The sequence below is a fragment of the Bufo gargarizans genome, chromosome 8 (assembly GCF_014858855.1).
Source record: "Bufo gargarizans isolate SCDJY-AF-19 chromosome 8, ASM1485885v1, whole genome shotgun sequence".
NCBI classification, from domain to species: domain Eukaryota; kingdom Metazoa; phylum Chordata; class Amphibia; order Anura; family Bufonidae; genus Bufo; species Bufo gargarizans.
The window spans coordinates 194,031,510-194,057,582 of record NC_058087.1 but is presented as its reverse complement, the minus strand read 5'-3'; the positions used below and the strand labels follow the sequence as shown (position 1 = coordinate 194,057,582).

Here is a 26,073-nt window from a genome sequence, read left to right as displayed (position 1 = left end):
AACATAGTGACACGATAGTGATACATAGTAACATAGTGACATAGTAACATAGTGATACATAGTAACATAGTGATACATAGTAACATAGTGACACGATAGTGATAGATAGTAACATAGCGACACGATAGTGATACATAGTAACATAGTGACACGATAGTGATACATAGTAACATAGTGATACATAGTAACATAGTGACACGATAGTGATAGATAGTAACATAGTGACACGATAGTGATACATAGTAACATAGTGACATAGTAACACGATAGTGATACATAGTAACATAGTGATACATAGTAACATAGTGATACATAGTAACATAGCGACACGATAGTGATACATAGTAACATAGTGACACGATAGTGATACATAGTAACATAGCGACACGATAGTGATACATAGTAACATAGTGATACATAGTAACATAGCGACACGATAGTGATACATAGTAACATAGTGATACATAGTAACATAGTGATACATAGTAACATAGTAACATAGTAACATAGTGATACATAGTAACATAGTGACACGATAGCGATACATAGTGACACGATAGTGATACATAGTAACATAGTGATACATAGTAACATAGTGACACGATAGTGATAGATAGTAACATAGTGACACGATAGTGATACATAGTAACATAGTGACATAGTAACACGATAGTGATACATAGTAACATAGTGATACATAGTAACATAGTGACACGATAGTGATAGATAGTAACATAGCGACACGATAGTGATACATAGTAACATAGCGATACATAGTAACATAGTGACACGATAGTGATACATAGTAACATAGTGACACGATAGTGATACATAGTAACATAGCGACACGATAGTGATACATAGTAACATAGTGACATAGTAACATAGTGACACGATAGTGATACATAGTAACATAGTGACATAGTAACACGATAGTGATACATAGTAACATAGTGATACATAGTAACATAGTGACACGATAGTGATACATAGTAACATAGCGATACATAGTAACATAGTGACACGATAGTGATACATAGTAACATAGTGACACGATAGTGATACATAGTAACATAGCGACACGATAGTGATACATAGTAACATAGTGACATAGTAACATAGTGACACGATAGTGATACATAGTAACATAGTGATACAATAGTGATACATAGTAACATAGTGACATAGTAACATAGCGACACGATAGTGATACATAGTAACATAGTGACACGATAGTGATACATAGTAACATAGTGATACATAGTAACATAGCGACACGATAGTGATACATAGTAACATAGTGACACGATAGTGATACATAGTAACATAGCGACACGATAGTGATACATAGTAACATAGTGACACGATAGTGATACATAGTAACATAGTGACACGATAGTGATACATAGTAACATAGTGACACGATAGTGATACATAGTAACATAGTGACACGATAGTGATACATAGTAACATAGTGACACGATAGTGATACATAGTAACATAGTGATACATAGTAACATAGCGACACGATAGTGATACATAGTAACATAGTGATACATAGTAACATAGTGATACGATAGTGATACATAGTAACATAGTGATACATAGTAACATAGTGATACATAGTAACATAGTGATACGATAGTGATACATAGTAACATAGTGACACAATAGTGATACATAGTAACATAGCGATACATAGTAACATAGTGACATAGTAACATAGTGACACGATAGTGATACATAGTAACATAGTGACACGATAGCGATACATAGTAACATAGTGATACATAGTAACATAGTGACACGATAGTGATACCTAGTAACATAGTGATACATAGTAACATAGTGACACGATAGTGATACATAGTAACATAGTGACACGATAGTGATACATAGTAACATAGTGACACGATAGCGATACATAGTAACATAGTGACATAGTAACATAGTGACACGATAGCGATACATAGTAACATAGTGACACGATAGTGATACATAGTAACATAGTGACACGATAGTGATACATAGTAACATAGTGACACGATAGCGATACATAGTAACATAGTGACACGATAGTGATACATAGTAACATAGTGACACGATAGTGATACATAGTAACATAGTGACACGATAGCGATACATAGTAACATAGTGACATAGTAACATAGTGACACGATAGTGATACATAGTAACATAGTGACACGATAGCGATACATAGTAACATAGTGACACGATAGTGATACATAGTAACATAGTGACACAATAGTGATACATAGTAACATAGTGACACGATAGTGATACATAGTAACATAGTGACACGATAGTGATACATAGTAACATAGTGACACGATAGTGATACATAGTAACATAGTGACACGATAGTGATACATAGTAACATAGTGACACACAGTAGTGTTTTCATTGTCCCCCATCAGACTTTTTATGACCTCTTGGGGGACATATTATATGGCAAATATATATTTGAAAAAAGATAGATAAAAAAAATTAATTCATAAATGAAAAAACACCCACACCGACCAAAACCGTCACCGTTACTGTTACCGCCCATTCACGTGAACTATACATATTATATAACAAAATGGCCTACACAAAATAGGGAAATAATTTTGCATATTTAAAGAATAAGGAGCTATAGTTTGAAAACAAAATACTTTTAAAAATGTTTTGTACAGTTTCACCCAAATAAAACTACTAAAAAATAAATTATAAAGCCCCATGTATCACGTAAAAAATTGTTGCAAATTTTTTTTGGGTAGTTCTACAAATAAGATAGTTACGGCCGTTTGAACCATTAAATCACAAAAAAAAGTCTGGTTATTAAAGGGTTAACCAATGAGCTCCTTCCCCACTAGTAAGTTAAAGTGCTTACTGGTTATTACATGGCGCTTGTAACTGGGGGGGCAGGAGGCGGTAATAACCAGGGAGCGCCGTCCTCTGCAGTGAAGGAAAGCGCTGATTTATGAATAGGAGGCAGGAAGGAAATGTCACCACTTTTCAGGTAATTTCCTTTTTTTAACAAGTTCCTGCAGCGTGGCCCCTGAGCCAGAAGATGCATACTTACCCGCTTCATGCCGCCCTGCCCCCGCTGCCTCCATCTTCCGGTTCCTGCACTTTTACACCGGGCAGTGCATGGCCATGGTCACATACACAGCTCCAGCCAATGACTGGCTTCAGCAGTGACACGCTGCTTGTGACCACATCACTGCTGAAGCCAGTGATTGGCTGGAGATATGTGACCATGGCCGTGCACTGCCAGGTGAGAACAGCGCTGGGAGCAGGTAAGGCTACTTTCACACTTGGATCTGCAAAAACGCTTCAGTTACAATAATACAACAGCATGCATCTGTAACACCCCAGAGTTGTGTTACTACACGCCTCTACCCCGCTACTGTCATCTGATGTAATTTATATTATGTCTTCACAAATGTGCATCTAAAACCATGTTAAATACAATTGTTCCTGTAGTTTTCCAGGTTCACCAGCAGGTGGCAGCAACTCATTGGTCAGTACAAGTCTCAGTTTAGTGAATCTGAGCTGGAATGGATTATTCCAGCTTAGCTCCCCCTTTGTGGAGGTGTGGACTGTTCCCACATCCTGCAGCATGGGTGGAGAAGGAAGTTAGATTCAGTGTAGCCTCCCCACTGCTAGGGGAAAGCTGTGTGATAGCGTTCAGGAGAACCCCTGCATAGGGAAGACAGCAGGGATCTTGTCTCGGCTGAGACTTAGTCATATTCCCAGTCTGAGCACCTTCAGCCTCAGCTGGATGAAGAAGCAGAAACTACAGACAACCTCCAGAGTTCCAGGAAGAAAGCATCCCCTGAGAAATCATCTGAGAGATAAGTCCAGAGACCTAGGAGAAGCCATTCCTCCTCAGCTAGTCTGTCCCCACCAAGCAGAAGCTATAGAAAAGTGCAGAAGCTAATCCTGCCACAGTTACAGAGCTACCAAGCAGACGTCTTATCCTGCAAGCTCCACATTTAAAGCATTTATTCCTGCCAATCATTGCTAAAACCTGCTGGGACCAGAGACCAAAGCTGTATACCGCTTGGATACAAGTTATCTTCAGTAAAGAAATATCTGAACTTCATCTAAAGGTCTGGACATCATTTCTGCTGCAAAATTCCTCTATTACTCCTACTATCACTACACTCAAATTTATTACAAGTGAGCCAGGAGTCCGGCCATACCCAGGTAGGAGACACCGTGACACAATTATCACCACCCTATAGAGACATTATCGGCCATTACCCCACTCTGGCATTCCTAATCTGGGACATGCGTTATAACACCTTGGAAGGGCCCCGGGGTAGTACCCTGCGCACGCTGCAATTGGCGTCACGACAAATACAGAATATTAACAACACGTATCCTGGCCATTGCACATCTGTCATGAACGGATCCGGTTGTATTATGTCTTCTATAGCCATGACGAATTGTGCCAGGTTGTGTCAGAGAAAACGGATCCGTCCCCATTGACTTGCATTGTGTGCCAGGACGGATCCGTTTGGCTCTGCTTCATCAGACGGACAGCAAAACGCTGCAGGCGCCTCCAGAGCGGAACGGAGACGGAACGGAGGCAAACGGATGCATTCTGAGCGGATCCTTTTCCATTCAGAATGCCTTAGGGTAAAACTGATCCGTTTTGGACCGCGTGTGAGATCCCTGAACGCAAAGCCAAAACGCTAGTGTGAAAGTATAACTCTTCGGTTTGAGGGGCCATGCTGCAGCAGATATTTGGGACAATTACTGGGAAAAAGTGTTCCTAGGAGCGCTCATATCTTATATCTGGCCGGTATAATCGCGCATAAACAAGGAGTCGCTCGTTTGTCGGCTGATTTGCATATTTTATCAGGATGAAAGGTTTACAGTTATCAGCAGCACATCTCACCGCGTGACCAGGGATGGGCGACCAATAATCAATGTAACTAAACTGCGGTGGCGATCATTCCTCCCCAGTCACTTTGCATTGCCCTGTGTAATAGGCTGATGCAAATGAGCGCCGATCGACATTTTTTTTAATTGCGGCCTCTTGAAATAGAGCGATGTGAGAGTGCGGCCCTCAGACCAAAAAAGGTTGTGCACCCCCGATATATACACCATCTGCATTCATAAAGCGTTATCGCCTGGACATCAATGCTGAGCGCTCAGCCTTCGGCACCGGTGTTTTAAGTGCAGTATTGAGTTACTTCCATCCCTTCGATATCTATAAAAATCCCGTCATGTGCTGCGAGCAGGAGGAAAGGGGGGTGAAAACTGGTTACCAGGAATTCGGCTTTCCTTGAGTCCGAAGGCAGCACATGCAGCACACACCCTCCCTAAATGCGTTTTTTTGCTGATATCCTGTATTGTCTGGGTCTATTTATGGTTGGAGGGGAAGTGGTTTTATACTTATTAATTAATTATTCTAATTGTATATTTATCTAGGTGGGCGGTCCTAGTGGGGGAATAAAGAGGGATATTAACCCTGCATGTGCTGCCTTTGGACGCAAGGAAAGCAAAATTCCAGGTAACCAATTATCACTATATGTGTATAAAATATGTATACTATCTGTATATAATGTGTATATGTGTATAATATATGTATACTATCTGTATATAATGTGTATATGTGTATCACATATGTATACAGGTATATATGTTTACTGTGGGAGCAGGGCCTAGACCCACATCCTGTACAGGGGCCCCTTGCTATCAGTGTCTGCCCCTGTTTACCATATTGGGACTGTTCTTCTCTAAATTATATGATGAGTTACTATGGTACAGAGTAATATAATATAATAAGACTGGACTGACCCAGATTTACATAGTTGTCCTGGCAGGCGGTGCTCTCTGCGGGGAGGATAACATGAAAGTCAGGATCTTATTCAGCTCTTTTGTCAGAAACATGTGATAAAATTCCCACTGCCTGCAGCCACCACCAGGAGGAGCTCCCTGCATACAGATTATACAGCCACCACTAGAGGGAGCTCACTACATACAGATTATACAGCCACCACCAGGAGGAGCTCCCTGCATACAGATTATACAGCCACCACTAGAGGGAGCTCACTACATACAGATTATACAGCCTCCACTAGAGGGAGCTCACTACATACAGATTATACAGCCACCACTAGGGGGAGCTCACTACATACAGATTATACAGTCACCACTAGAGGGAGCTCACTACATACAGCCACCACTAGAGGGAGCTCACTACATACAGATTATACAGTCACCACCAGGAGGAGCTCCCTGCATACAGATTTTATTACAAGACCCGGAGGCTCATATTGCTATTCTCCTTCTTTACTCTGACCAATAGCAGCAAAGAACAAATAAAAAATATTGACACATGTCATCAGCCCCTCCCCATAGTCTCTCTATAACAGGCCACACCGCCTGCAAATCCCCCTCTTCTTTGCTGCTGACCGCAGAGATAAGTATTGAGATTTTACTGTTCATGTCATTATGACTCGCATGTATATATAGAGATACTGTTTGGTTTTGTTTAGCTTGATTTGCTTCCCCCCCCCCCTTTTTGGGGCGATTTGGGGGCCATTTATTGATATATTTATTGATATATATCTATATTTCATTGGTTTTCGTTTGTGTACTTGGTTTTCCCTTATTACTCCTCGCCTGCTTGGCTTGTAGGAGGTTATTTTGCGCCCCTTCATCTGTGTTCCGTTCATCCATCTTGCGCTGCTGCGCCTATCTGTGACCCTCCTTTCAGCTTCCCCTCCCTTTCTGGCGGGTCTTTTTCCCGCCGCTTACCTCAGTGCAGCTGCGGCGGCTCCCTCTGTTTCTTCCTGGCAAGCGCCCGAGATCTCGCGAGATCTTGGGCACTTCCGCTTCCGCCTGTGACGTCATCGCATATCGGAGCTCCGGCCGCATCGCTGCCGTCCTCTGTCATTTTTCTTACAGGTTTTCTTCAGCGGTTTCTATCCTTTACTGGTCTTGGGGCAAATCCCCTTTGCCAGCCTCCCCATCTAGTGTTCTCACAGTCACATTCAAAGTACAGTCGGCCATAATATTTAAGTGCCAGCATGCCTAAGAATGTGCATGCTGCCCAGGGCCCTGCAGAGGAGGATCTTCCTCTAATGGAATTAACCCCTTCAGGGGAAGATGGTCATGCCCCGATCCCTGGCGGTCATGATACGGATTTTCAGGCGTCCATATCTAGCGCCATTGCTGCAGCCATGGGATCTATGACTTCTGTCATCTCCCAGACTATTGCCCAGGCCCTTGCGGCCCATCCAGCTACCTCTCAAACCCCACAGCCCGTCATGGTGTCCCCACCCACCGGGCCAGTGATTTCGCCTCCAGAAAAAGGAATAGTAAGGGTGATGATGTTTCCACCAATGTTGGCGCGCTTGGTCCGCGCAAGAGAGCCCGTACGCGTCGGGCAGAACGCACGCGCAACTGGAAAAGTGCTAGAGCACTGCAGGATGGATTCCGATTCTGAGATCGGATCTGAGGAGGAGGCTTTAGATGACGCCTTTGAGGAGGCAGAGGAGGACCCATCAGGGGTCATGGAAGATAACCCCTTACCCGGGTGTAGCTCCATGGTTTCGGCAGCAGATGTGTCCTTGACAGACCCATCAGGGGAACCGCTCTTTGACCCGGATTCCCTACACCACCCTCGGTCTGCGGAGTGGTTGCCGTTGGAGCACGTCTCCAAATATTTGGAGGCCCGCGTGCGTTGCCCCCTCTCCAAAGAGGCGCGCAACAAGCTTAGGGCAGAATGCCCCAGACCCATAATTCCCGAACAGGGTTTGCGAGACTCCAGCGGTAGACCCCAAAATGACCCAATTCCTCGCCAAATCTGGGTGGAATCCGAGGAAAGGGTCTGGAGTCAGCCCTGCGTGCCGTGTCAGGACAAGCTCCTGGACATATTTGGCCCCCTGGCAAAGATTTTCGACTTGGCCGAGGTTGCCAAGGCCGAGGGTAAGCAGGTAGACCCTCTAGAGCTGCGCGAGTGGGTGCAGCGCGCGATTTGCGTAGCAGGAAACGTTAACACGTCCCTGGCTATTGAACGGCGCAAGGCCATACTTTTCAAGATTGAGCCTAAACTCTCCAACTTGGCGCTTACCGAAGCCGGTAAGGAGGCCCAGGGCCTGCTGTTTGGCGAGTCCTTTATTAAGGACTTAGGACGGTTCGTTGGTGCTTTTACAGCACTCGATAAGGCCCAAAGTTCAATGAAGCGGGTGTTTCACGGTAGGGTCTCTACCAGGGCCGGCAGTTTCAGGGGCCGTCTGTCCGGCCGTGCCCATTTTCAGTCCCGTGCTACGGGCAGAGGCTCCTTCTCCCAGAGACCTGCGTTCCAGGAGCAGAGGCGAGAGTCATCATCCTTTTTCCCTTCCCGGGGAGGATCCTGGAGGCCTAGAGGATACAGAGGAAACCCTGGTTCCAGACGGCCTTATGGTAAGACCGATGCCTCATTTCAATTCTTTGACTGTTTGTGTAGGGGGCAGACTCCGGCTCTTTTCTCGAGCTTGGTCGCACATCACCTCGGACCAATGGATTCTCTCCACGGTCAGGGGTTTCCACATAGAGCTGACATCTTCTCATCTATCCATTCCGCCCCCACACCCGGCAGTGCTGTCGGTAGAGAGCCGCATACTTGTGGACTCAGAGCTATCAGATCTCTTCCGCAAAGGGGCCATAGAGCCGGCTCCGGCATCCACTGGTGCGGTAATCAGCAACATTTTCTTGGTGGCGAAAAAAGGGGGCCAGCTACGGCCCGTCATCAATTTACGCGCTCTCAACGCGTTCGTCAGGTACCGCCATTTCAAGATGGAGGGCATCCATCTCCTTCGGGACCTACTTCAGGTGGGCGATTGGATGGTCAAGTTGGACCTGAAGGACGCTTATCTTACCGTCCCTGTCGAGGACGCGTCCAGGAACCTTCTATGTTTCCTTTGGAAGGACAGGGTTTGGCGGTTTACATGCCTCCCTTTCGGCCTTCTTCAGCTCCGTGGTGCTTCACCAAGCTGATGCGCCCTGCTATGGCCTGGCTACGCAGTCGGGGAGTTCGCCTCATCGTCTATCTGGACGACATCCTGATCATGGCACAGGATCATGCGGTGTTACTGACTCACCTTCGCTGGACTATGGATCTCCTGTTGGAGCTGGGTTTCCTTCTCAATCAGGAGAAGTCCTGTCTCACCCCGGCTCGCGAGATGGAGTTCCTGGGGTTTCTGGTGGATTCCACGGCAGGGACTCTCAGCCTACCACCGTCCAAGGTTCGGTCCATTCGGAAGGAATTGTGCAGAGCCAAGTCGTCCTCCCAGATCCCGTTGCGTCAACTAGCCAGGATCATAGGGCTTCTAGCGTCATCTATCCAGGCGGTCTTCCCAGCCCCACTACATTACCGGGCCCTCCAGCGTCTGAAGATTTTCCACCTCCGGAAAGGGGCTTCCTATGCGGATTGGATTTCCCTGGACGAGGAAACCAAGGAGGAGTTGTCCTGGTGGATCCACAATTTACAAGCTTGGAACGGCAAAGCCATTTTCGGTCATCGTCCGGACTTCGTAGGTGGATTCGGATGCCAGCCTGTCGGGCTGGGGAGCTCACTGCGAGGGGATCTCAACCGGAGGCGGCTGGTCAGCGGACGAAGCGGGATTCCATATCAATGCGCTGGAACTGTTGGCAGGTTCGTTCGCAATCAGGAGTTTCACGAGAGACACGGCCAAGGCCTGCATTCAACTTCGCATGGACAACGTGTCGGCAGTGCGTTACATCAATGGCATGGGCGGTACACGTTCCACCATCCTATCTCGGTTGGCGAAGGATTTCTGGGACTACTGTCTGGACAAGGAGTTGATTGTCTTGGCGGAATATCTTCCGGGCGTCCAGAACATTCGGGCAGATTGGAGCTCTCGATATCTCTCCGACTCCAGCGACTGGCAGTTAGATCCAGCGGTGTTCCGTCCTTAACGTCTCTTTGGGGGCATTGCTGTATCGACCTGTTTGCCTCCCGTCTGAACACGCAGCTGCCACGTTTCTACAGTTGGCGCCCGGACCCAGAGGCCGAAGCTGTGGACGCGTTCCTACAGGATTGGTCGCGGGGTCTGCTCTACGCATTCCCCCCCTTCCAACTGATTCCCAGGACCCTGATTCAAGTACGCCGTCATTCAGCGGATCTGGTTCTGCTGGTCCCGTTTTGGACTTCCCAGTCGTGGTTTCCTCACCTTCTGGAGATGATGATAGAGACCCCGTACCTGCTCCCGACATCTCAGACTCTCCTCCGAGGTCCGAATCACCAGCTACATCCTCTTCTCCTGGACGGATCTCTGCGCCTGTTGGCGTGTCGACTTTCAGGGGACCCTGGGAGGTCCCGGGAGTTTCGGGAACAGCTAGAGTCCTTTTGGAGAACGCCTGGGCCCCAGGGACCAGAAGATCTTACAGATCTGCCTGGGGATCTTGGGATCGCTGGTGCGTGGCTAGGAACTTGGATCCCGTTTCGGCTCCTGTGACGGAGATCTTGCACTTCCTGTCTTCTCTTTTCGACCAGGGCAAGGCCTATCGCACGATCAGCCTTTTCAGGTCGGCCATTTCTGCGTCCCACCAGGGGTTTGATGGTACTCCTGCGGGGCAACATCCTTTGGTATGCCGTCTATTGCGCGGCTCTCGGATGTCTCGGCCTCCTAGACCTAGATTTTCGGCTACTTGGGACGTGTCTTGTGTCCTTTCCTTTCTATCTTCTTGGCCTCAGAATTCAGACCTGTCCTTAAGGCAACTGTCGGCGAAGCTCGTCACTCTTTTCTGTCTAATTTCCTGCAAGCGGGTGTCCGACGTCCGGGCTTTAGATTATGATGCCCGCTCGTATACTCCGGAGGGGGTCTCCTTTGACATCTCTAGGAGGACCAAGTCTCACATACGCTCAGGTCGCTTATCCCGGCTTTCCCGGCCTCGCCTTCTCTCTGTCCGGTGGAATGCCTCAAGGAGTATGAAGCTCGAACTTCCCTTCATCGTTCACGGGAGTTTCCTCATCTTTTCCTCTCTACCATTCGTCCTTTCGCCCCGGTGTCCACTCCCACGCTGGCTAGGTGGATGAAGTGGATCATGGAATTGGCGGGCGTGGACACTTCCATTTTTTCGGCACATTCCGCTAGGGGGGCATCCGCTACCTCTTTGGCGGTGTCTGGCGCCAGGTTGGAGGACATTTTGAAATTGGCAGACTGGTCCAGAGTGTCCACATTCAGAGAATTTTACTTCCGTCCAGGTCCTCACGTTTTCTCGTCAATCATTGAAAATTTGTCTTAACTTTGAACTCGCAATATGAGCCTCCGGGTCTTGTAATAAAATCAGGTGATTTTCCTATTTCATGACGTAAAGTCATGATTTTATTAAAGACGCGGAGGCGAGTATTGCCCACCCTATGTTTTCCCTCCCTATGTGAGTTTAATATTGGAATGATTTTGATTGTATGTCATTTGCATATTGATTTAACTCTATGAGTTTTTTCCTGAGTAGGTTTGTCGCAACCATTTGTTTGTGCGTACCATGCACCAATTTGCTTCTATCATGGTTCTGTTTTCGCCTTTTTTCAGGTTGAGATCGGTCAGTTCCGTGGTGTCCTTTGTTCTACGTCCTGGTTCGGAGGGTCGGCAGTTTGGTTCCGGCCGGTCATGTGACGTGGACAGCTTCAGGAGGTTCTTCAAGGTTGTTCCTGGTGTTCCTGTTCGCTTCCGGATGGATGGCGCTTTTGTTTCCCAGGCTGTTCCGGTTCCTGGTTGGCGGTTCGGTTGGACTGTTTGGTTTTTCAAAGAAAGAGGAGGATTTGCAGGCGGTGTGGCCTGTTATAGAGAGACTATGGGGAGGGGCTGATGACATGTGTCAATATTTTATTTGTTCTTTGCTGCTATTGGTCAGAGTAAAGAAGGAGAATAGCAATACTCGCCTCCGTGTCTTTAATAAAATCATGACTTTACGTCATGAAATAGGAAAATCACCTGATTATACAGCCTCCACTAGGAGGAGCTCACTACATACAGGTTATACATCCACCACTAGAGGGAGCTCACTACATACAGATTATACAGCCACCACTAGAGGGAGCTCACTACATACAGATTATACAGCCACCACTAGAGGGAGCTCACTACATACAGATTATACAGCCACCACTAGGAGGAGCTCACTACATACAGGTTATACATCCACCACTAGAGGGAGCTCACTACATACAGATTATACAGCCACCACTAGAGGGAGCTCACTACATACAGATTTTATTACAAGACCCGGAGGCTCGTATTGCTATTCTCCTTCTTTACTCTGACCAATAGCAGCAAAGAAAACATAAAAATATTGAAACATGTGATCAGCCCCTCCCCATAGTCCCCCTATAACAGGCCACACCGCCTGCAAAACCTCCTCTTTCTTTGCTGCTGACCGCAGAGATAAGTACCTGTGATATATGTCTGATTGATTGTTCTATTTGATAGTGTTTTTCCCGATTTTGGCAGTTTTCCGTTGCCTTTTCACAGAGGTTATTGGGTTAATCACCACCCCCTTTTCCTTATGCCTTTATTTCCTTAGGCACAGCTCTGGGGACCCCCCCCTTTTTTCTGGGGCTCCTCTATTGTAGGTGTGCTATTGCTATAGTTGATGGTATAGTGGTCTACCCTATGTAGACTTCCCTGGTTCAAGTCCCAGGAGAGACTTATTTCTCGTTTTGTGTCCTTTCCTGTTTTTATTTTAGGGGTATTTTGCGGTTTGCTGGCTGTGCTTCAGTCCGCTCACCCCCCTCTCTTTTCCCCCTCCCTGGGCTTCGTTCCCGCCGCGGCTTACCTTTCATCTTGCCGCCGGCTGTCTCTCCTGCTGCCGCTTCGCGCCGCCCGAGATCTCGCGAGATCTCGGGCACTTCCGCTTCCCCCTCACTGCGGCGCTCCGGAGCGGCGGCCTCTGCTCTGATAGGATCGCTTCCTTTGCAGGTTTTCTCTCAGTGCCCATCGGTTCTTACTCCCTGGCTGGGGAAATCACCTCTTACCAGTGGAGTCGATAGTGGATTAATAAGTGTTAGTTTTATTAACCCTTACCTTCCCACACTATTATTAGGGGCAGGCTGCAGCTAACCATCATTATGCCCAATACCGATTACAGTGGGCAGGGCCCAGTGGAGGATGACATTCCCCATGTGGAGTTAACCCCTTCTGGGGATGATTGCCAATCAGTGTTGGCTCCTACAGGTAGTTCCCTGGCTCTTCAATCAACCCTGTCTGATGCCATTGCAGCGGCTATGGGATCAATGACTTCGGTCATTTCCCAGACTATCGCTCAGGCCCTCGCTGCCCATCCGGCTACCTCTCAGACCCCGCAGCCCGCTATGGTTCCTAAACCAGCCGGGCCAGGGCCAGCCTCCAGAAAAAGATATAAGAAGGGTGATGATGTTTCCACCAATGTTGGCGCGCCTGGTCCGCGCAAGAGAGCCTGTACGCGTCAGGCAGAACGTACGCGCAACTGGAAAAGTGCTAGAGCACTACAGGATTTGGAATCCGACTCTGAGATCGGATCCGAGGAGGAGGCTTTAGATGACGCCTTTGAGGAGGCAGAGGAGGACCCATCAGGGGTCATGGATGATAACCCCCTACCCGGGTGTAGCTCCCTAACGTCTGTTGCAGAAGGTATGCCTGCATCTTTGACAGATCCTTCTGGGGAACCCTTGTTCGACCCAGATTCGCTCCACCACCCCCGCTCGGCTGAGTGCTTACCGTTGGAGCACGTTTCCAAATATTTGGAGGCTAGAGTGCGATGTCCTCTTTCCAAAGAGGCTCGCAATAAGCTTAGGGCGGAATGCCCCAGACCTGTCATCCCTAACAGGGTATGCGAGACTCCGGCGGTCGATCCCAAAATGACCCAGTTCCTCTCCAAATCCGGTTGGAACCCGCGTAGGGGTCTGGAGTCGGCGCTACGGTCCTGCCAGGATTAACTCCTGGACATATTTGGCCCGCTAGCTAAGCTATTTGACCTGGCGGAGGTCGCTAAAGCCGAGAACAAACAGGTTGATCCGCTAGAGTTGCGCGAATGGGTACAAAGGGCCATTTGCGTAGCAGGGAACGTGAATACGTCCTTAGCCATAGAGAGGCGAAAGGCCATCCTCTTCAAAATTGAGCCAAAATTGGCTAACTTAGCTCTTACAGAGGCTGGAAAGGAGGCCCAGGGCCTTTTATTTGGAGAACCTTTCATTAAGGACCTCGGGAGGTTTGTGGGGGCTTTCACGGCCCTAGACAAGGCCCAAACCTCTATGAAGAGGGTTTTTCACGGTAGGGTCTCTACCAGGGCCAGCAGCTTCAGGGGCCGCCTGTCCGGCCGTGCCCAGTTTCAGTCCCGTGGTTCGGGCCGAGGCTCCTTCTCCCAGAGGTCTTCCTTCCAGGAGCACAGACGAGAACAGTCTTCGTTCTTCCCTTCACGAGGAAGCTCCTGGCGTCCAAGAGGATATCGAGGAAATCCGTCTTCTAGACGTCCCTACGGTGAGTCTACCAACTCATTTCAATTCTTTAAAGGCTTGTGTAGGGGGCAGACTACGTCTTTTTTCTCCAGCTTGGTCCCGCATCACCTCAGACCGATGGGTCCTGTCCACGGTCAGGGGTTTCCATATCGAGCTGACGTCCTCTCCACTATCCATCCCACCTCCGCACCCGGCAATACTCTCAGCGGAAAACCGCGTACTGGTCGACTCAGAACTGTCGGACCTTGTCCGCAAAGGAGCCATAGAACCGGCTCCGATGTCCCCTGGCCTGATAATCAGCAATATTTTTCTAGTGGCGAAAAAGGGGGGCCACCTTCGGCCTGTTATCATTTACGCGCCCTCAACGCGTTTGTCAGATACCGCCATTTCAAAATGGAGGGCATCCATCTCCTTCGGGACCTCCTACAGGTGGGCGATTGGATGGTCAAGCTGGACTTGAAGGACGCTTATCTTACTGTCCCAGTAGAGGACGCGTCCAGGAACCTTCTATGTTTCTCTTGGCAGGACAGGATTTGGCGGTTCACGTGCCTCCCATTCGGCCTATCTTCGGCTCCCTGGTGTTTCACCAAGCTGATGCGTCCGGCTATGGCGTGGCTTCGCAGTCGTGGAGTTCGTCTCATCATATATCTGGACGATATTCTGGTCATGGCCCAGAATCGGTCAGTGTTGCTGGATCATCTTCACTGGACCATGGATCTTCTGTCGGATCTAGGTTTCCTCCTCAATCAGGAGAAATCTTGCCTCACCCCATCTCACCAGATGGAGTTCTTGGGGTTTCTGGTGGATGCCACGGCAGGGACGCTCAGCCTGCCTCCGGCCAAGGTTCGGTCCATACGGAAGGAGTTGTGCAAAGCCAGGTCGTCTTCCCAGATTTCTTTACGCCAACTAGCCAGGATCATAGGTCTGCTGGCCTCATCTATCCAGGCGGTTTTCCCAGCCCCGCTCCACTACCGGGCTCTGCAGCGCCTGAAGATTTCCCACCTACGGGCGGGAGCTTCCTATGCGGATTGGATCTCGCTGGACGAGGAGACCAAGGAGGAGGATCCACAATCTGCAAGCTTGGAACGGCAAGGCGATTTTCGGCCATCGTCCGGATTTCGTGGTGGATTCAGATGCCAGCCTGTCGGGCTGGGGAGCTCACTGCGAGGGGATCACGACTGGAGGCGGTTGGTCAGAGGCCGAGGCAGGATTCCATATCAATGCGCTGGAACTGTTGGCTGGATCTTTTGCGATCAAGAGCTTCACGAGAGACACAGCCAGATCCTGCATACAACTACGCATGGACAATGTGTCAGTGGTGAGGTACATCAACGGCATGGGCGGCACCCGCTCCACCATCTTGTCTCGTTTAGCGAAGGATTTCTGGGACTACTGTCTAGACAAGGAGTTGATTGTGTTGGCGGAATATCTTCCAGGCGTCCAGAACATTCATGCAGATTGGAGTTCTCGGTATCTTTCCGATTCCAGCGACTGGCAGTTAGATCCAACGGTGTTCCGTTCCTTAATGTCAGTTTGGGGTCCTTGCTGCATCGACCTGTTTGCTTCCCGTCTCAACTCGCCAGAGATCTGCTTTACGCGTTTCCTCCATTCCAGCTGATCCCCAGGACCCTGATTCATGTGAGGCGGTATTCGGCGGATCTGGTACTGCTGGTCCCATTTTGGAACTCCCAGTCTTGGTTTCCCCACCTTCTGGAGATGTTGATAGAGATCCCGTACCTGCTCCCGACATCCCAGACTCTCCTCCGAGGACCGAATCACCAACTACATCCTCTTCTCCTAGACGGATCCCTGCGCCTGCTGGCATGTCGGATTTCAGGGGACCCTGGGAGGTCCCAGGAGTTTCGGGAACAGCTAGAGTCCTTTTGGAAAATGCATGGGCCCCTGGCACCAGAAGATCTTACAGATCAGCCTGGGGATCTTGGGCTCGCTGGTGCGTGGCTAGGGACTTGGATCCCGTATCGGCACCTGTGACGGAGATCTTACATTTCCTATCTTCTTTGTTTGACCAGGGCAAGGCTTATCGCACAATCAGCCTGTTCAGATCGGCTATTTCTGCCTCTCACCAAGGGTTTGATGGTACCCCTGCGGGACAACATCCTTTAGTATGTCGTCTCCTGCGCGGTTCTCAGATGTCTCGTCCTCCTAGGCCTAGATTTTCTGCCACTTGGGATGTGTCTTGTGTCCTTTCCTTTTTATCTTCTTGGCCTCAGAATACGGACCTTTCCCTTCGGCAACTGTCGGCGAAGCTCGTCACTCTCTTTTGTCTGATTTCCTGCAAGCGGGTTTCAGACGTCCGGGCTTTGGATTTTGATGCACGCTCGTACAACCCGGAGGGGGTCTCTTTTGACATCTCGAGGAGGACTAAGACCCACATACGCTCGGTCGCTTATCCTGCTTTCCCGGCTTCACCTTCACTTTGCCCAGTGGCCTGCCTCAGGGAGTATGAGGCTCGCACTTCTCTTCATCGGTCACGTGAGTTCCCGCATCTTTTCCTCTCTACCATTCGTCCCTTTGCACCAGTGACCACTCCCACGCTGGCTAGGTGGATGAAGTGGATCATGGAACTTGCGGGCGTAGACACTTCTATATTTTCGGCGCATTCTGCTAGGGGGGCGTCTGCTACCTCTTTGGCGGTTTCTGGTGCCAGACTGGAGGACATTTTGAAACTGGCGGACTGGTCCAGAGTCTCCACGTTCAGGGAATTTTACTTTCGTCCAGGTCCTCACGTTTTCTCGTCAATTATTGAGAATTTATCTTAACTTTGAACTTGCAATACGAGCCTCCGGGTCTTGTAATAAAATCAGGTGATTTTCCTATTTCATGACGTAAAGTCATGATTTTATTAAAGACACGGAGGCGAGTATTGCCCACCCTGAGTTCCCTCCCTATGTGGGTTTTAAAATTGGAATGATTTTGATTGTGTGTCATTGCATATTGCTTTAACTCTATGAGTTTTTTCCTGAGTAGGTTTGTCGCAACCATTTGTTTGTGAATACAATGCACCAATTTGCTTCTATCATGGCTCTGTTTTTCGCCTTCTTTCAGGTTGAGATCGGCCTATTCAGTGGTATCCTTTGGTCTATGTCCTGGTTCGGAGGGTCGGCAGTTTGGTTCCAGCCGATCGTGAGATGTGGACGGCTTCAGGAGATTCTTCAGCGTTGTTCCTGTTGTTCCAGTTCGCTTCCGGATGGATGGCGCTTTGTTCCCAGGCTGTTCCGGTTCCTGGTTGGCGGTTCAGTTGGACTTTTCGTGTTTGGACTTACAAAGAAAGAGGAGGTTTTGCAGGCGGTGTGGCCTGTTATAGGGGGACTATGGGGAGGGGCTGATCACATGTTTCAATATTTTTATGTTTTCTTTGCTGCTATTGGTCAGAGTAAAGAAGGAGAATAGCAATACTCGCCTCCGTGTCTTTAATAAAATCATGACTTTACGTCATGAAATAGGAAAATCACCTGATTATACAGCCACCACTAGAGGGAGTTCACTACATACAGATTATACAGCCACCACTAGAGGGAGCTCACTACATACAGAATATACAGCCACCACTAGAGGGAGCTCACTACATACAGATTATGCAGCCACCACTAGAGGGAGCTCACTACATACAGATTATACAGCCACCACTAGAGGGAAATCACTACATACAGATTATACAGCCACCACTAGAGGGAGTTCACTACATACAGGTTATACATCCACCACTAGAGGGAGCTCACTACATACAGGTTATACATCCACCACTAGAGGGAGCTCACTACATACAGATTATACAGCCACCACTAAAGGGCGCTCACTACGTGCAGAGTATACAGCCACCACTAGAGGGAGCTCACTAGATACAGATTATACAGCCACCACTAGAAGGAGCACACTACATACAGATTATACAGCCACCACTAGAGGGAGCTAACTACATACAGATTATACAGCCACCACTAAAGGGCACTCACTACGTACAGAGTATACAGCCACCACTAGAGGGAGCTCACTAGATACAGATTATACAGCCACCACTAGAAGGAGCACACTACATACAGAGTATACAGCCACCACTAGAGGGAGCTCACTACATACAGATTATACAGCCACCACTAGAGGGAGCTCACTACATACAGATTATACAGCCACCACTAGGGGGAGTGCACTACATACAGATTATACAGCCACCACTAGAGGGAGTTCACTACATACAGATTATACAGCCACCACTAGGGGGAGCGCACTACATACAGATTATACAGCCACGACTAGAGGGAGCTCACTACATACAGATTATACAGCCAACACTAGAGGGAGCTCACTACATACAGTTTATACAGTCACCACTAGAGGGAGCTCACTACATACAGATAATACAGACACCACTAGAGGGAGCTCACTACATACAGATTATACAGCCACCAATAGAGGGAGCTCACTACATACAGATTATACAGCCACCACTAGAGGGAGCTCACTACATACAGATTATACAGCTACCACTAGAGGGAGCTCACTACATACAGATTATACAGCCACCACTAGAGGAAACTCACTACATACAGATTATGCAGCCACCACTAGAGGGAGCTCACTACATACAGATTATACAGCCACCACTAGAGGGAGCTCTCTACATACAGATTATACAGCCACTACTAGAGGGAGCTCACTACATACAGATTATACAGCCACCACCACTATAGGGAGCTCACTACATACAGATTATACAGCCACCAATAGAGGGAGCTCACTACATACAGATTATAGACACCACTAGAGGGAGCTCACTACATACAGATATTATACAGCCACCACTAGAGGGAGCTCACTACATACAGATTATACAGCCACCAATAGAGGGAGCTCACTACATACAGATTATACAGCCACCACTAGAGGGAGCTCACTACATACAGATTATACAGCTACCACTAGAGGGAGCTCACTACATACAGATTATACAGCCACCACTAGAGGAAACTCACTACATACAGATTATACAGCCACCACTAGAGGGAGCTCACTACATACAGATTATACAGCCACCACTAGAGGGAGCTCTCTACATACAGATTATACAGCCACTACTAGAGGGAGCTCACTACATACAGATTATACAGCCACCACCACTATAGGGAGCTCACTACATACAGATTATACAGCCACCAATAGAGGGAGCTCACTACATACAGATTATAGACACCACTAGAGGGAGCTCACTACATACAGATATTATACAGCCACCACTAGAGGGAGCTCACTACATACAGATTATACAGCCACCACTAGAGGGAGCTCACTACATACAGATTATACAGCCACCACTAGGGGGAGCTCACTACATACAGATTATGCAGCCACCACTAGAGGGAGCTCACTGCATGCAGAATATACAGCCACCACTAGGGGGAGCTCACTACATACAGATTATGCAGCCACCACTAGAGGGAGCTCACTACATACAGATTATGCAGCCACCACTAGAGGGAGCTCACTACATACAGGTTATACAGCCACCACTAGGGGAAGCTCACTACATACAGATTATACAGCCACCACTAGAGGGAGCTCACTACATACAGATTATACAGCCACCACCACTATAGGGAGCTCACTACATACAGATTATACAGCCACCAATAGAGGGAGCTCACTACATACAGATTATAGACACCACTAGAGGGAGCTCACTACATACAGATATTATACAGCCACCACTAGAGGGAGCTCACTACATACAGATTATACAGCCACCACTAGAGGGAGCTCACTACATACAGATTATACAGCCACCACTAGGGGGAGCTCACTACATACAGATTATGCAGCCACCACTAGAGGGAGCTCACTGCATGCAGAATATACAGCCACCACTAGGGGGAGCTCACTACATACAGATTATGCAGCCACCACTAGAGGGAGCTCACTACATACAGATTATGCAGCCACCACTAGAGGGAGCTCACTACATACAGATTATACAGCCACCACTAGGGGAAGCTCACTACATACAGATTATACAGCCACCACTAGAGGGAGCTCACTACATACAGATTATCTAGTCTGGTGCTGCAGCCACTGCAAGACTATTTGCAAAGTTTTTGAATTTAGGTGCATAGAATTTATTTTATTTTTTCTTACCTCCGGTGTCTTTCTCAGATGTGACGGAATTATGTTCTATTCTAGAGGAAAAAAATTGTTGGATAAATCATTAGCATAACAAGACGTTAAATCTGTATGACATCTATTTCCCACGGTCAGATTCCACCCTCCCTACTCGGCATCGGTTGTCAGATCCAACCGATGCCCCCTGCCCTGATACATCATGGGATACATAGAGAATATCATTAGTATTGTGTGATCTTTGGGGGTCAGGAGATCTGGGGGTCACCTCATATCTGACCCTTGGACTATAAGAAACCTACCCGTCTGACTCCTGCGCTGCCTTCAGATCCTGAACTGTAGAGAGAAGAATGTTAATGGGAATCCTAATATAACATATTACAGATCACCCCCCCCCCCTCCGCCCACCATATCAATGTGCTTCATATTATATCATGCATCCTTATTACAGTTTGTATATTCTTCCCATATTCCCATGCTCTGCTGCTCTACTCTAGGTTCCTGGTGCATGAATAGAATGCCAGCACTTCAGTGAAGACTGACACATGCGCAGATCAATAAGAAGGAGCATACTATATGTGTCAGTCAGGGTGTGTAGAAAGCTGCAGGTGTTATTGGTTCAATTCCTCCACCTTTTTAAGATCTCTGCTTGCTGACAGTGTGACAGTCCTATTTAAATTCAGAGGCTGAAACCCCATCCTGCCCTAATACTTCTTACTGCTGATGTGTATGTTACAATGTATCGGCCCTACAACTGTCTTATATTCATTGTGTTTCAATGCACATATTAAAAGCTCTGCTTGATTTCAGTGAATGATAATCTTCTTTACATCTTCAAACCCATCTGAGTGTTTACCTGTCAGAGCAGGACGAGGTTAATACGTTGTTGTTGCCTCAGGATATGAATATAAATATTCCTATTGACTGACAGCAAACAGAAGTATTGAAATTGGCTAGGAATTCAAACACAAAGTATATTGTACATAAAATTGTACCGACCCTTTAATTTTGGAGAAAACCACATCTGCGCTGCTTGTGTCGCATCTTCTAAGCAGGAAAGTGAGTGAGAACGCGAGCAGCGCCGGGCGGGGGGCGGTTTCCGGTTGCTCATATAGGTTGTGTAATGTTAGATTTCCTACACTGATACATTGTAACGCACTCATCAGCTGGGAGATGTATAAGGCCTGTATGTGTTTTTAGGCCATTAGTGTTTTGTTCAGTGACTGAAAGCAGAGATCTGGAATCGCTAGATTATTTACAATTGATATATTTAAAAGTTAACAAAACTTCCTCTACTTCTCATGATGTCATGTGAGCTGTTATCTGCTGTGCGGCTGCTGTGCGTGAGACGCTTATCTCCAGGGGCAGGCGCCGCCCTTCAGATCTGTTCCTGGAAGTCTCCCCATTAACTGTGCATTGAATGACTCCTCACTGCCCTGTGGTCTCTAAATTCTCAGACACCGAGAAACTCCCCTCCACACAAAGTGGGACATTCTCAAAAGAGGTATGGGGCCCATGAGGCATGCCACTAATCAACAATACGCAATAAACGTCCCCATAAATACCGGCAATAAACGTCCCCATAAATACCGGCCATAGACGTCCCCATAAATACCGACCACAGATGTCCCCATAAATATCGGCCATAGACGTCCCCATAAATACCGGCCACAGATGTCTCCATAAATACCGGCCATAGACGTCCCCATAAATACCGGCCACAGATGTCCCCAAAAATGTCATCCAAACTAAGAACTTACTTTCTTCAAAATCCTCTTCAGAATCTGCGTTGTTTTCTCCTGTAACGGTGAGAAATTATGCTTCTTTAGTAAATGTAGAGAAAATTGTCACATACCTATTCAGAAAGTATTCAAGGAAACGTGATCAGAACCAATCCTTCAGATTATGGATTCAGGACAAGAACCATGGACATAATTAACCCATTAATCAGCGAACTTCCCGACTACTTAGAAATTTGTTCTCAGCCCTGACTGGCACTTGAGAGGCCTTTTAGTAGATGCATTTGGCGGCACCAAGTGTGGTGGAGAGGATCTATGGGGGTAGACTGGGAGGGCAAATAATAAGATCCCCGTACTTGGTTTCTTAGGGTGCTGCGCTGCCACGTCTGGAGGAGGGTTTGGGGGGTAGAGATCTGTAAATCAGACAAAAACAAAGTCAGAAATCTGTAAGACGTCACGTGTAGGAAGTTGTTTCCCGTAAGTTACCGCTCACCATGTTGGTAACGACAATCTTGATCCGGGCTCCTGTCAAAAAGATGGTGACAGCGAGAAACAGAAGAAAATCATCACATATAGAGGAATAATCTACGGGTTCTTACGGGGGAGGCGGGGGCTGGCGGCGCCTGCCGGGATCTGCCGATTTATCTGTAAAGACTGTGGAAATGAAAAGTCAGTCAGAGATTTAGTTTTTTATTTTTCCATTAATTTCGTTTGGTCTATCTACATACAGAATTTTTTTGTCAAACATTTTAGGTATTAAGAGTGACTACACAACGCGTCCTTCAGTCATTTCTTATCTGTCTCCTCTGTGTACGCTCCAGACTTCTGCCTGGGACACCTACCTCTAGGTCACCTACCACTGTGTCACTCAGTCACCTAGAGGCTGCTTTCTCTGAAAGTCAAACACATCCCTCTCATCATGAAGAAAGATGCCTGAGATAATCTCTCTGCCTGACATAGATTGGTGACATTGATGAGTAAGGAAGTAGTCAGCTTCTCCTTCTAATTGTCCTCAGTAGAAACCACTGGAACTCCATCCTGGGGCCTACATGGCAAGGAAGAAACGTGGGAAAATAGGGCTTCATGTGACAACTTCGGCAGCTCCACTCACTGGCTCAGTGACTGACACAGAATAATATTTAATAGTCTAAGAAAATTTTGGGGAAAATGGAGGAAAAATGAGAATATACAACATTGCCACCCCCATACTCAGCACAGTTTGACTACACTGTGACAGGTGACGTTTTATGCTTACATGAACTAGAGTTGTGAAACTGGTCCCAACACAAGTCCCAAATCCAACCTCAACAAAGTTCCTGATCTGAATCTCAACAGAAGCCCTGGGCCCGATCGTAACAGTCCTAAACCCGACCACAAACATTTCCTGAACCCAACCCCAATGCATGTTCTGAAAGCGACTTTAACACAAGCCCGGAGGCCAACTCTTGAAATTGACCATAACACGTTCTGAACTTGACTCCAATACAAGTCCAGAATCAGAACCTAACGTGTGTCCTAAACCCAGCCCCAGGGACAGCATCCAGCCCAAATTATAATCATGACCTCAACACGAGTCCTAAACCCAACTTTAACATGTCCTAAACCTGACCCCAACAAAGCCCTGAATCTAACCCCAAGGCAAATCTTAAGCTTGACCCTAACACAAATCGAGTCAGTGGCGCCCAGCACCAGAGCACCTCAGCCGGATAAGAGTTGTGTGTTGTTCCGCTGTCCTCTCCAGAGGTCTTTGGGCAGCGCTGGAAGGCAGAGTCCTCCTCCCAAGAGAGCCAGTGACCACCCAGCGCCTGATCGCCTCTGCTGGCAGTAAGGTGCGCAGTGTCCTGCTCTCCTCCTCCACCGATGGTGTCCTGCTCTCCTCATGCACCGATGGCCGCCGGGCACCCAACCCAAATACAAGCCCTAAGCCCAAACCTGACCCCCTAAGTCCTGAACCTAATATATGCTGTGAACCTGATCCAGACAGAAGTCCTGACCCCCAACCCTAACACATCCCAATCATGACCCCCGCACAGAATCTAAATCCAACACAAGATCTGAACATGATTCTAACACAAGTCTCAAAATCAACCCCAAGTCAAGTCCTGAAATACGTCTGAAATTGTAGTAGGAGACTCTGTGATGATGAGTAGGACTGAAGGCCAGATGGAGGAGATGTACTTACATTGCCAGCAACTGGTGCAACCAATGAAAAAGGCCATCACCACTACTCCAAATACCCCAATTATCCAGTCCTCGAACATTGTTTGGGACATGTAGCACTCCACGTTTGGCCACAAAACGTCTTGACTTATGTCCTGCCGCAGTTATTCATCTTTGATCTCCAAAATGTGGCCTTTCTCCGTCTTCACAGTGACTTTAGTTTGTCTCTTCTGCCTCCACAAGTTTCTGTCCAGTCCCTCAGCTTCTATGGCCGTGTTTCTCTTCTAATCTTTGCTCTCTCTGGAGGTCTACTCTACCGTTTCCTGTCTTGCTCGTTAGGTTATATGACCCACCAAAGGAGTATGTTAGGTCAGTACGGTATGTGTACACCCCCTCATGTGAGTCACAAAAGGCTGAGAACTAAACGGAATGGAAACCACCAAAGCCACATAGGACAGGATGCTTGTCTGTGTACAGGCCCCTTCAGAGCATCAAGGTGTCCTATTTTCAGAAAAGGCGTATTGGACGACCATAAAAAAAATCTACTTAATTTCATTAGTCAAGCTCTTGCCTGACGTCCAATTGTTAATACAACGAAATGTAGGAAGTTTCCTTCATCCTAACCCCAACCCTAATAGTCTGTAAACCGCACCAGTAAGATTGAACACATAGTATGCCATATAATTCTCTGAGCAGAAGAGGATGGAGCCACATGAAGGCCAATATTCGTGAGAACTTCACTCAAATCAAATCACTCTAAACCCAGCTATATCCATAGTCTAATCCTAAACCCCTCCAAAAACTCCAAACACAACTTAATGCATAATCTAATCCTAAATCCCTCTATAAACTCCTACCTAAATCTGCCCACAGTCTAATCCTAAACACCTTTACAAACTCCAGCCCCAACTCTATCCATAGATTAATCCTTACTCTATAAACCCAAAATCTAGCCATAATTTAGCCTTCTATTAATTCCATCCCCATCTCTATCCACAGTTTAAACCTAAACCCCTCGCCATAATCCAGTTCTAACTCTATGTTCCAAACCTAAGGCCAGTGCTATATACTTTGGTCCTCTCGGAACATCGTGTGTAATGGTTGTCAATGTGCATTGAGGCTCACTCACAAAAAAATCCATGGTGAAATCAGCATCAGAATTCATGTCACACATTGGGGATTTTTCAGCAAATTCATTGCAGATTTGTGATGAATTCAACTATAAGATTTGCTTCAGGAAAAATCTGCCATGTGTGAACCTGCTCCTACCCTATCTGTACTCTAACTCTAAAATATTCTCTATTCTCCAACCCTTTCTCCATCCATGACTCTAACCTCTCTTTATCCTGGAGCACCAACTCTATCCAGAGCCTTTGGTTGGCCATACACATGAGGGGCCCTTGTGGGGAGAGTCAGGAGCTCCCCATATACATTAGATTGTTGGCTGGTCTAGCTGAAAAGTGTGGGTTCAGATGACACTAATGGTTATGGGTGTTTAAGATTAACTCTGTTCATAGTGTAACCCTAAACCTTACCCCATATTCCAACCCTAAACCTCTCTATACTCCAACTCTAAATCTCACC

General features: G+C 47.3%; 1 protein-coding gene across 2 annotated transcripts in view; it reads right to left on the bottom strand.

The window, feature by feature from the left end:
• LOC122944891 overlaps positions 1-24,917 on the bottom strand; it is a 34,889-nt gene extending 9,972 nt beyond the window's left edge. The window contains exons 1-8 of one of the 2 annotated variants that reach the window (XM_044303612.1): positions 24,512-24,916; positions 22,929-22,983; positions 22,823-22,854; positions 22,686-22,742; positions 22,351-22,389; positions 20,893-20,926; positions 20,609-20,649; positions 5,818-5,853 (exon numbers count right to left, since the gene is read on the bottom strand). In XM_044303612.1, coding sequence (XP_044159547.1) covers positions 5,818-5,853; positions 20,609-20,649; positions 20,893-20,926; positions 22,351-22,389; positions 22,686-22,742; positions 22,823-22,854; positions 22,929-22,983; positions 24,512-24,602 — 385 coding nt within the window. In that variant the 5' untranslated portion in view covers positions 24,603-24,916. Of the gene's footprint in view, positions 1-5,817; positions 5,854-20,608; positions 20,650-20,892; positions 20,927-22,350; positions 22,390-22,685; positions 22,743-22,822; positions 22,855-22,928; positions 22,984-24,511 lie in introns of both variants that reach the window. The other variant, XM_044303613.1, reaches the window with a different exon arrangement.
• Between the last annotated feature and the right edge of the window lie 1,156 nt (positions 24,918-26,073).